This window comes from Protomyctophum parallelum (assembly GCF_964188405.1).
Source record: "Protomyctophum parallelum genome assembly, chromosome: 2".
NCBI classification, from domain to species: domain Eukaryota; kingdom Metazoa; phylum Chordata; class Actinopteri; order Myctophiformes; family Myctophidae; genus Protomyctophum; species Protomyctophum parallelum.
In genome coordinates this window covers 42,975,565-42,987,578 of record NC_139699.1, presented here as the reverse complement: position 1 = coordinate 42,987,578, position 12,014 = coordinate 42,975,565, and the positions used below count along the sequence as shown (strand labels likewise).

General features: G+C 45.0%; 1 protein-coding gene across 1 annotated transcript in view; it reads left to right on the top strand.

Moving 5' to 3' along the window:
- The window catches only part of vps35 (VPS35 retromer complex component), a 28,820-nt gene extending 17,066 nt beyond the window's left edge, over nt 1-11,754 (top strand). The window contains exons 10-17 of the mRNA XM_083759642.1: nt 157-305; nt 2,478-2,685; nt 3,179-3,334; nt 4,646-4,768; nt 5,718-5,897; nt 8,846-9,085; nt 9,251-9,394; nt 10,680-11,754. Coding sequence (XP_083615768.1) covers nt 157-305; nt 2,478-2,685; nt 3,179-3,334; nt 4,646-4,768; nt 5,718-5,897; nt 8,846-9,085; nt 9,251-9,394; nt 10,680-10,859 — 1,380 coding nt within the window. The 3' untranslated portion in view covers nt 10,860-11,754. The remainder of the gene's footprint in view (nt 1-156; nt 306-2,477; nt 2,686-3,178; nt 3,335-4,645; nt 4,769-5,717; nt 5,898-8,845; nt 9,086-9,250; nt 9,395-10,679) is intronic.
- Nucleotides 11,755-12,014: the final 260 nt, after the last annotated feature.

Here is a 12,014-nt window from a genome sequence, read left to right as displayed (position 1 = left end):
AACATGGCACTAGCCCTCGCAGGGCTATGAGGGATGTGAAAAGGCATTTTATGGTTTCAGTTTGGTTATTTTGGTTCATGCTTTGGGGGTTCTCTCGCGGCGCTTCCTGCTTTTTGTATCTCACCCTCCCGTCTCATTTCCTGAATCCTTCTCCAGTCTCGCCAGGACATGCCGTCGGAGGACGTGGTGTCTCTCCAGGTGTCTCTCATCAACCTGGCCATGAAGTGCTACCCTGACCGTGTGGACTACGTAGACAAAGTCCTGGAGAGCACCGTGGAGATCTTCAACAAGCTCAACCTCGAACAGTAAGTTGGTGGAAAAAGTACCAACACTCCGTTACAAAGTAAAAGTCCGCTATTCAAAATGTACTTGTGTGCATCGCATCGTGACTCATTGTTGAGCTTGTAGATCGGCTATTTTCAAATGGCCGTATGTTTTGTAATTATAATCAAAATCAACAAAGTTTTCAAATAAATGTAGTGGAGTCAAAGTGAAACATTTGGATCCGAGATCTAGTGGAGTATTTTTGGAAATACTCCAGTAAAGTACAAATACCACAACATTGTACTTGGCAACGTGTTCAGGCCTATTCATCGTCCAGTTTTCAGGTGACCACCGGAAAGTGAAAACTATACAGTGGTCACCGCTCACACAACACATCTCTCTGTCTTTACTAACCACCGTTTCGGCGGTCACCTCTTCACGGAAAACTGGACTATGAATAGGCCTTAAGTCAGGGGTATTCAATTAGATTAGGCCGGGGGCCACAACTGTAGAATTATTGTGTGTGGGGGGCCGCACAGTGTGCGCGCGAAGCGCGTAAATTTGTGGGTTCTCAAAATGCTTTTTGTGCTCAAACACGAAGATTTATGTATATTTCCGCACAGTAATGAGCAGGATAATATGTCTATACAGGTATATGCCACCTTAGAATAGATGTAGGCCTAGACCTATTTGACAGTGCATAAACAGCATTGCTTTGACATTAACGACTGGACGGACACACACACACACACACACACACACACACACACACACACACACTCACTCTGCTGTGGGCAGTTCAGAAACCCGTCCACGACCACCAGTGACATCATCGTTAGGCAGATTGTTTTTTAAACAAGATTTATTTACGTGAGAATAGTTTATCAGACTATAAAGATCAGATTAGATAGAGCAGTGATTCCCAAAGTGGGGTTCGGGGTCCGGGGACCCCCAGGGTCCTGGAGGCAGTTCCAGGGGGTCCCCAGGGAAATGATGGTTTGGAACCAAATGGACCCTTATGGGTCTGTAACTGTAACTGTGTACAAATGGAACCAAATGGACCCTAACAGGGTTTATTATTGTGAGAATGATGGCTTCCATTTTCGCATTGCAACTTTTCAGGACTAGAAAGCCTGCAGTTTCTATTAGCTTGGATTCTCCATTGATGTCACTGTTGGGTGGGTTTCTGAACTGCCCACAGCCCTCCTATGTGACACAGACCGAGTAGAAAAAAACGTGTCATTTTATCATGATTATTAGTGAGGACCTATTATATGAAGATAGGTTGAAAAGTGGTCCTTTAATGATTACCGTCATTATGGTAATCAAACAATTAATATCGCACACACCATACCTGTAACTTTTATTATCCCTCTTATTATTCTCAAAAAAACAAACAAAAAAAAAAACATTTTTTTTTTTTTTTTTTAATTCTTCCAGGGGCCACAAGGGGGCGCTCCGCGGGCCGCATGTGGCCCGCGGGCCGCCAATTGAATATCCCTGCCTTAAGTTGTAACCGGCTGCACAGGGCGGGAGCGACGGCGTTGTCGGACTAATGCCTGGTGGACACACACACACACGCACACACACACACACACACACACACACACACACACACACACACACCTCCCTGTCTAAACAAAACAACAAATGGTCCCCTTTGTTCTTTGTGTCAGCATTGCGACCATCAGTGCGGTGTCCAAGGAGCTCACCAGACATGTGTTCTTTGTGTCAGCATTGTGACCAGCAGTGCGGTGTCCAATAAGGAGCTAACCAGACATGTGTTCTTTGTGTCAGCATTGCGACCAGCAGTGCGGTGTCCAATAAGGAGCTAACCAGACATGTGTTCTTTGTGTCAGCATTGCGACCAGCAGTGCTGTGTTTAAGGAGCTAACCAGACATGTGTTCTTTGTGTCAGCATTGCGACCAGCAGTGCTGTGTCCGAGGAGCTAACCAGACATGTGTTTTTTGTGTCAGCATTGCGACCAGCAGTGCTGTGTCCAAGGAGCTAACCAGACATGTGTTTTTTGTGTCAGCATTGCGACCAGCAGTGCGGTGTCCAAGGAGCTAACCAGACATGTGTTCTTTGTGTCAGCATTGCGACCAGCAGTGCGGTGTCCAAGGAGCTAACCAGACATGTGTTCTTTGTGTCAGCATTGCGACCATCAGTGCGGTGTCCGAGGAGCTAACCAGACATGTGTTCTTTGTGTCAGCATTGCGACCAGCAGTGCGGTGTCCAAGGAGCTCACCAGACTGCTGAAGATCCCGGTGGACACCTACAACAACGTGCTGACCGTGCTGCAGCTCAAACACTTCCCGCCGCTCTTTGAGTACTTTGACTACGAGTCCCGCAAGAGCATGAGCTGCTACGTCCTCACCAACACGCTGGAGTACAACACCACCATCATGGCCCAGGAGCAGGTGAGAACTGCCCATTTTATGCTCTTATAAGAGCATAAAATGGAGCCCATCTCATGGAGCCCATCTCATGTGTGCAGAAATGATATATGATATAGTTATCCGGCCTTACATTTTTAACTCGTTCCCTGCCGACGTTTAACCCATTTAGGCCTGGCGTCAAAAAGTTTGCTCTGAAAGAATATATATTCAAAGATTTGTGCTGCATTTTTAAGATTTTTCAAAAATAGCAGACCTACAAGCTTGTAGATCTGCTATTTTTCAATAGCTAAAGTATAACATAATTAATTTAGTTAAAACACAAAGGGATTCCCGTCCAGAATGGTCACAGAAAGCAGCAGCCTGCCGCCCGTAGACCACCATTCATAAGAGCTCTTATTCCGAACAGCTACCCGCTGATTTTATGAACCACAAGTTCGGCCGTTAATAATCAATTTAATGGGATCCGACCTCTCTCTCCCCCCCTCCCTCTCTCTCTCTCTCTCCCTCTCTGCAGGTGGACGCAATCCTGAGCTTGGTGTCGACACTGATCCAGGACCAACCAGACCAGCCAGCAGAAGACCCAGACCCAGAGGACTTTGCCGAGGAGCAGAGCCTGGTGGGACGCTTCATCCACCTGCTGCAGTCAGACGACCCCGACCAGCAGTACCTGGTGAGAAACAACTATTGAGTTGTTTTATCGATTGAATATTTTACTTAACAGTTTGTTAAAACTACTAATAATGCTAAAAGGATAACACAAAAAGCATTACACAGGCTGCCAGGCACTGGTCCTGTCAGTATCTTGTAAACCCAAAGGCCCATGGATAGGACCAAAAACCATTCATACAATAAACCTAAAGCTTCTGATTAAGAGCAGACACTCTTAATCCTCCACTCTTAGAGTGATTTACATTAAGCAAGAACGAAAACATCAAATACATAAATATAGTCATCAAGACCCATACGTAAGCTAGTAAGAACCCAACAGTGGAATATCTATTATCTATATTATGAAACAATGAATATACACTATAGAGTGCTATGTCTCCAGAAAGAAACCTTCTTTCCTAGAATTAGGTAGAATTAAACCATGGCTTCTTGAGAGGATAGCAGTAGTGTGAGCAAGTAGTTCCTCAAATATTTTAGGCTATTTATGATAAAGAGTGTAATATGTATTAAACAAATATGTATTAAAAAAATCACACAGTGTGAACCGAGTGGTGCAATTCCCCCCCCACCTCTCTCTCTCTGTTTCTGGCAAACAGCGCCCCTACTGGTACTCATTATGGTGCTCATTAACGTCACATAGGCACGGACATTGCTGTTCCTTGGAGTGGGTGCACCACTCAAAAAAAAAAGGTCCGCTATAAATTGTTAGTTCATCTAAATGGTGTAGTCTGTTATTTCGTAAGTATGTGTCGGGACCACAGTGGAATTAAGAGGATGTCTTTACTGTGTTTTATTATCAACGATTGTCTTTTTAACCCATTTTGGGCAGGAACCCTTTTTGGTGTTAGCATTATCTTATGCTTTAGCTATTGAAAAATTGCAGATCTATAAGTTCTTATAAGAGCTTGTAGTTCTGCTATTTTTGAAAATCACACCCGTGTGAACTGAGTGGTGCAATTCCCCCCACCCCACCTATCTCTCTCTCTCATTAGCAAGCAGCAGGCACATCACTATCTCTCTCTCTGTTTCTGGCGCCCCCTAATGGTACTAATAAGTCACATACTCGTGCTCATGACAGACCACTGATACATAGATACGCACGGACATTGCTACATAGATACGCACGGACATTGCTGGTTGTAGGAGTGGTTGCACCACTCAAAAATCAAAGAGCCACTGACGTAGAAACAGAAAATCACAGAAAACTGTCAGGATGTGGAAGACATTTTTAGAATCTGATCTCAGGTCAAAATGGGTTAACCGTCTTGTAAATTGGAATGAGTTTGTTTGAGTTTGAGTGTTCTGTGCACAGATACTGAACACGGCACGCAAGCACTTTGGAGCCGGGGGCAACCAGCGGATCCGCTACACTCTCCCTCCTCTGGTGTTCGCAGCCTATCAGCTCGCCTTCAGATATAAGGAGAACTCCTCATCGGTATGCGCACGAGCACACACACACACACACACACACACCCACACACACCATACTATTATAACGTAGCTGTCGGCAGAAACCTCTTGTGGACATTTTTTTACATTTTATGTTGTTTCGCAAATTTATTTTTTATTTATTTTTTACCCAGGGAAGTAGCTGAGCACAGGTACTCATTTTCAGCAACGCCCTGCACATAGAAACACACAGACAGACACACACATTAAAACCTGGGAGCTGACCAGTACAACCACAGTCTTATACTATTGGCCACTAAGCAGCTCCAGGGGGAGCAGTTGGGGGTTCAGTGCCTTGCTCAAGGGCACTGCAGCGGTGTTGGGTGAGTGATGACAATCTCTTCCCCACCCAGAAGAGATTGGCCTATGGGCGCTCCTCTAACCCTTAGGCCACTGCTGCCCCATACTATAGCATCACACAAAAGCAACAGAAATAGCAGATCCGCAAGCTCTGCTTATATGTCCATATGTCCAAAACTGTTAAGGATCAAATTAAAAAAATTGCTAAAGTAGCAGATCTACAAGCTCAAAACATGTCACTTCACTCCACATCTCTCGAGCTTGTGGATCTTCTACTTTTGGTGCTTTTGTGTGGCGCTGTATGATATGATCAAGTATGGTATTCAATTGAGAAAAAGGGGTGCATACTTAGTTTAGACTAGTCATTGGTTAGACATGGGTTAAGGTTAGGTTTAGGTGTGCTGCCCCGTGGGAGGTTAGGGTTAGGGTGAGGGTTTGAGATACTAATGACTGGTCTAGCCAATGACTAGTCTAAACCAAAAACTGTCTAACTCTAAACTAAGTATTGCACCCGAGAAAAACACAAAAAGTTTAAATATGGAGACAAGAGCGACGATATCCTGTATGTTTTTCTGTGAACTGGTCTCCATGCAGTCCTCTTCAACGTTCCTGTGTGTCTGTGAACTCCTCTACAGGATGACAAGTGGGAGAAGAAGTGTCAGAAGATCTTCTCGTTCGCCCACCAGACCATCAGTGCACTCATCAAGGCGGAGCTGGCGGAGCTGCCACTCCGTCTCTTCCTCCAGGGGGCGCTGGCCGCCGGCGAGATCGGTTTTGAGAACCACGAGACGGTGGCCTACGAGTTCATGTCACAGGTAACGGAAACGGACCCGCACCGATCTGTTCAATATCACAGTTCATGTCGCAGGTAACCAGAGCCATAGAGTAAGACAGTTACGACAACTCCGTTCACTTCTTTGGCTATTCAGACTTCTATTGAAAAGGGACAACTGGAATTTTACGGAATGCATTGGAATGCATGGGCTCGCGCAAGTATACATGAACCACGTGACCGGGCTGTTTTCTGCCCCGTCAATGTTGTAACTCTGTCTTGCTCTATGGCTGTGACCAGACCCACACCAAGTCTGTTCAACATCAGAGTTCATGTCACAGGTAGTCTCGCGTAGCCAGACAACTATTCCACAATCTCCGAATGCTATATAGAGTCTGGAACTATAGCCCCCGTGAGCTGAGTAAGGAAGCTGCCATTTCCGTTCACGGAAATATATTTATAAAATCTCTTTACATTTTATTTTTGTATTTTATTTTCTGCTAAGCAACAAGCTATATATGCTTAGATGATTTATATTTATATTATAATAAATTTGCGAGACTGTAAAGACGAAACTGAAGTTGGGAGGAGGCTCCACTTCCGCTTTATATTTTACTCGTGATAGCTCTTCCATTGCTCCAGACTGTATGATGAAAGCATTTGGAAATTGCGGAGGCAACAGTCTGGTAACGCAAGACTATGTCACAGGTAACGGACCCACACCTAGTCAGTTCAACATCAGAGTTCATGTCATAGGTAACAGAAACGGACCCACACCTAGTCAGTTCAACATCAGAGTTCATGTCATCGGTAACATACAAGCCCCGGACACCGAGACAAAGCATTGAAGCAAAATTAACATGCTGGTGGATCGTAGGTACTGCAGCATGAACACACCGCGAGCCAATACACAACAGCGGTGGTGCTCGTTCTATAGGCTATAGTTAGCTAATCCGTATACTACAGTTAGACAGGTATGCGGGTACTGAGGGCATTGAGGGCAAGGCTGCATTTACAATTGCTTAACTCTGTCTTCTACCCGGAGCCAGTTTAGACTAGCAAAATGGGTTTGAAAGAGGTGGGCAATGGGCCCCAGGCCGAGGAGTAGTCAAATGTGTTTGTTTTGGGAGGTCTGAAGCTTATGCCTATTTTAGACGACAACCATCTCCAGATAAAACGTCAAAGTCCCGTTGCTTTCTCATTTTTTATTGACCCTTTACACGAGAACGCACACTTTATGAAAACGCTATAATGTCGCTAGGTGGCGGTAACGGGCTGCCAAATAGACCAGTCACCCACATACAAGAAGAAGAAGCCCTTCACGCAACCCTATCAGGGTTTTGCTTCCAGAACACAACGTGGTTGTGGCCGTCGCTCGCTGCCTGCTTTCTACTAACGCATCGAGGTGACAGACAGGCTGTCAGGCAGCCCAGAGCATGCAGGCAGAGCGTGCCACGGGATTGTTATATACTTTATAATACATTAGGCTACATAAACGAAGGCTTGTTCAGGAACTCCATTATATCATATATGGCTCTGCATCAATGTAATAATTGCGCTGTGAGCCAACGTGAGCCACGATGTCATAAGTTTTGCGGATTCACCGTTTTGCCTGTTTACACGGAGAAGGGATAAAACGGCGTTCTCAAAGATTTCCACTCTGGGAGGTGGTTTCACTTTGTTGTGTTTTCACCTCCTGAAAACACCGTTCTCGTCTAAAGGGACCACAGCAAACTTTATTTGCCATTTTCTATGAACACCATTCTCGTCTAAAGACCACCTTAGTCTTAAGTGACATTGTGATGCTGGAGAACCAAGAGGTGGAAGCATAGTCAAAGGAGGGATGAATTAGAGCTCATGCAAGAGTTTTGAGAGCAAATGAAAGAGGAAATTCTGCCCAGTAATCTACCGGTAGTTCTTTGATTTACTTTTTTCATCACCTTTGTTGCCATGCTTTGCTTTCACCCGTCAGCTTGTTGTCGAGAATACAGCCCAAATATGCAATCTCTTCTTTGCTGGAGATTACTATGTCATCAACTTTAACCTTGGAAGTATGTTATGTTGACCTTACTAAGGGAATGTTTGGAACCGAAAACAATAAAGAATAGAAACGGAATGAGAAGTGCTAGGGAGGTAGGCAGCCCATGTCACATTTTTGGTCCAGATTTGATCAAGTCTGCACAGCAAAAGAAACTAATAAGACACATTCCCAGGTCATACCAAATTCCTGTTTGTACTATTTGAAGATCTGAATCCATGGATGCAGTCCCAGTTTAAATAGTAACATCAGGAAGTTGATTTTGTTTGCGTTTGTTTTGGTTCTAACTTCTAAAAGAGAACATATATATACAATATTACGGAATGTCAGTTTCTAAAAAACAGCAACTATTGAAGATCAAATCACTGAACCCTTTAAGGGCCACTTCACCAGATCATATTTTAATGATGATTAGGGCACAAGAAACACTTTCCTGGGGATTGTAATACACAGCAAACACACAGACTACATTACTTTTATGGCCATAGGGTGCACATTTCAAATTGTGCTACTGTTATCTACTACAAATATTATTGGTACTGTTATTATTTTATTAGCCTAAAATATTGTCTATACATACATTCATGAATCCTCTTGCTTGAACCGTTGGGTCACAAGAAACCCCTATAAAAAATTACAGACGTTCAGCAAGAGGATTCATGAATGTATACAATATTTTAGGCCAATAAAAAAGACTACAGTATATATCCCAAATTTCCCACTTTAAACAAAAGACGCCTGTTGGCTGCCAGACTATATTAACATTGAGTGACTGCGGTTTCTACCAGCGGTGAAATGTCCCTTTTAAGTGTAGTGGGAAGTAGCTGATGTACAAGCTCACAACGCATCAACTTGATTATTATCGGTTATTTTCAACTAATATTCTGCCTGTCTGGTTTAAATAACCATTTGAACCTCTGCATCTGTTCTTCCATCCTCCCTTACCCCCCCAGGCCTTCTCTCTGTACGAGGACGAGATCAGTGACTCCAAAGCCCAGCTGGCGGCCATCACACTGATCATCGGCACCTTTGAGCGCACGCGATGCTTCAGCGAGGAGAACCACGAGCCTCTCCGGACGCAGTGTGCGCTGGCCGCCTCCAAGCTGCTCAAGAAGCCCGACCAGTGTCGTGCCGTCAGCATCTGCGCCCACCTCTTCTGGTCCGGACGGAGCACCGACAAGAGCGGAGAGGACGTGAGAGACATTTTAGCGTTGTTGTTTTGTGTATGAAAGTTGGGCTCACGCTACGGGATAATTGGGGCCGATTATTACCTCGTGACAATCACGTCGTGGGCCGTTCCCGGTTTGAGGAGCCACAGATGATCCCTTTATTTTCTTTGTTTTTATTTTTTTGCTCAGATCCGTGACGGGAAGCGAGTGATGGAGTGTCTAAAGAAGGCGTTGAAGATCGCCAACCAGTGCATGGACCCGTCGCTGCAGGTCCAACTCTTCATCGAGATCCTCAACCGATACGTCTGCTTCTACGAGCGCGAAAACGATGCGGTAAGCAGCTGCAAAAAGACACGCCTCACACTTTAAGAGCATACATCGGTGTGAAACTAAGTCGAACCGTACCAGACAGTAATGAGATACCAAGAGTTGGAGGTTGTGGCAAGAGTTATTTTATACAGCATGCGCTCGCTCGCTCACGCACACACACACACCAAATGGGTATTTCTCTTTGGAATGAGCTGCCTCTGTGTGTCAGGCAGTATCAAACTAAACTTTGGCTTTTATGGTTTGATATTTCTTAGGGATTACATTTTTTTTCAATGGTTTTGTATTTTCTAAATGCATGTGAAGGAAAAAACCAAGTGGTTCTGTTACGGCCAGCAGTTCTTCCATTTTATGTTACTACTTTAGACCCCTAGACAATGGGTCGTAACGGGTTCATTACACTTTAATGTTTTATCCTGGGGTTAAAAGACCTGGGGCCTATTTCACCAAACTTAATGCTTTTTCTTAATATTGTAAGCATAATGATATTGTACCATTGTGATATTTGGCCACAACTCCCCCTTCTGAGGGAGCTACCATTGGTGAAGGGGGTTGTTGCCCAGACTGCTGAACTGTGGGTCATGGGTTCAATCCTGGCTTGGGGTGATGCACTAGTGGCCGTTGGTGTGTGAAATGTTACAATGGAAAATACAATGAGTAATGGTAATATTTTCACTTTTTCATTGCTTTCATGAAACCAAATCAAGCCTCAACATATTCAGGTTAACTGGCTAAATTAATCTGGCAAGATTAACCAGCTTTCATGAAACCGGTTAATCGCTGATCCGGGATATATTAAACCAGGATATCTGTTAAATCCCAGTTTAACCTCTAATCCAAGTTTCGTGAAACAGGCCCCAGGTGCAATGGCTATTTCGGTCATTTTAGTTTGAGTCTGAAACCGAACACTGTACGTTTCTAAACCAATCGGAGCGTTGCATCCCTTCAGGCGATGGGACGGTAGCTCTGCTACAAGCACGATTCTTGGAGTTTGTTTATTTACAAGTCAGACAGTCGGCCAGCTCTACCAGTTTAGGGGGGGGGGTTTATACTGTATCTCCAAACTGGCCTTTGAACACCTCGGAATCCCCCAGGATGACGTTACTAATGTTGCTCTGGAGAGGGAAGTCTGGAGCTCTATGCTGGAGCTGTTGACCCCGCCACCTGACTACGGATATTAAGCGGTTATGGATGGATTGAAGTTGTAAGAACGAGGTTGTTTTACAGTAATCTAACGATGGCCCCCTTCCTTCCTCGCCTGTCCTGCTGTTCTCGTCCTCGAACCCTCCAGGTGACGATGCAGGTGCTGAACCAGCTCATCCAGAAGGTCAGGGAGGACCTGCCCAACCTGGAGGCCAGCGAGGAGACGGAGCAGATCAACAAACACTTCCACAACACACTGGAGCACCTGCGCCTGCAGCGGGAGTCCCCCGAGTCCGAGGGCCCCGCCTACGAGGGCCTGGTCCTTTAAAAACACATAGCAGTTGAGTTGGTTCCTCGGGTCGTCTGTCTGTCTGTCTGAGGAGGGCCCCGGCGTCTGTCCACGAGGTCCTGGTCCTTTTAAAAAGAGCCACAGGGAAGCAGGATGGGAGGGTGGGGGAGAAAGTCCATATAAATATATATATAACTAGATTATGGATATATATTTACACACACACGCACGTGCACACACACAACACATACACACACACACACGCTCGCGCGCGCACACATCCAGGGTATTCCATGTGACGGGGATAAATAAATAAATCTATAAATAAACCAGATGTTGCGTCACCCTTCCCCCCCCCCCCCCCCCTCCCAGTTAAACCTAGTGGAGCGACCTACCTTGCTTTCCTGACCTACCTTGTTTTTTCTGAGATCCCCCACCTCCCGGCGTACGTATCACTGTACCTTTGGAGTTCTGGCCAGCACTTTTTGTCATATTTTTTTTTGTTTGTTTTCTTTACCGACGACGCTGCTGCACTTCCATATTTTCCTCGCCTCCTTGCGCTTCTTCCAAATGTTGTGACATCATCATTCCTTCCTCCATGATCATTCTGTCCATCTTGGAGTCGCTGCGGCGGCGGGGCGCGTGCACGCGCGCAAGAGAGAGAGAGAGAGACCCACCCCTTCAGCTCCCTGTCGAGTTTTAATAAAGCGAATGAACTTTAACCTCTGTTTGTCCGTCACTGTACATGCATCCCCTCCCCCCCCCCCCCCCCATACGTAGCCACTGGGTTCCAGCCCCCCTCTGTGCAATGAGATGCATTAATCGCTCGCTTCCTCTCCCAATCAAGCGTAAATAAAAATGTTAAACTTGTATGCGTCTTATTGATTTTCAGTCATTTCATTCATATGAATTGATCGCGTGTTTCATAACCATCTCGGCCTCTCCAACCACCACTCCAATTGGACATGCGTAGATTTCATTTGGCATAATAACATAATAAGGAATTTTATTTGTATTGCACTTTTCATTCACAAGGAATCCCAGAGTGCTCAATCATATCAATCATAGAAGGGTTATTAAAATGTCTTTCTCTTGGAACTCTAAAGGAATATATTTATATTGGGTGGCGTTATGAAAAAAATATTAAAACACAGAATTGAAAGACAAATATAACTTCTACATCTATTTTTGAAT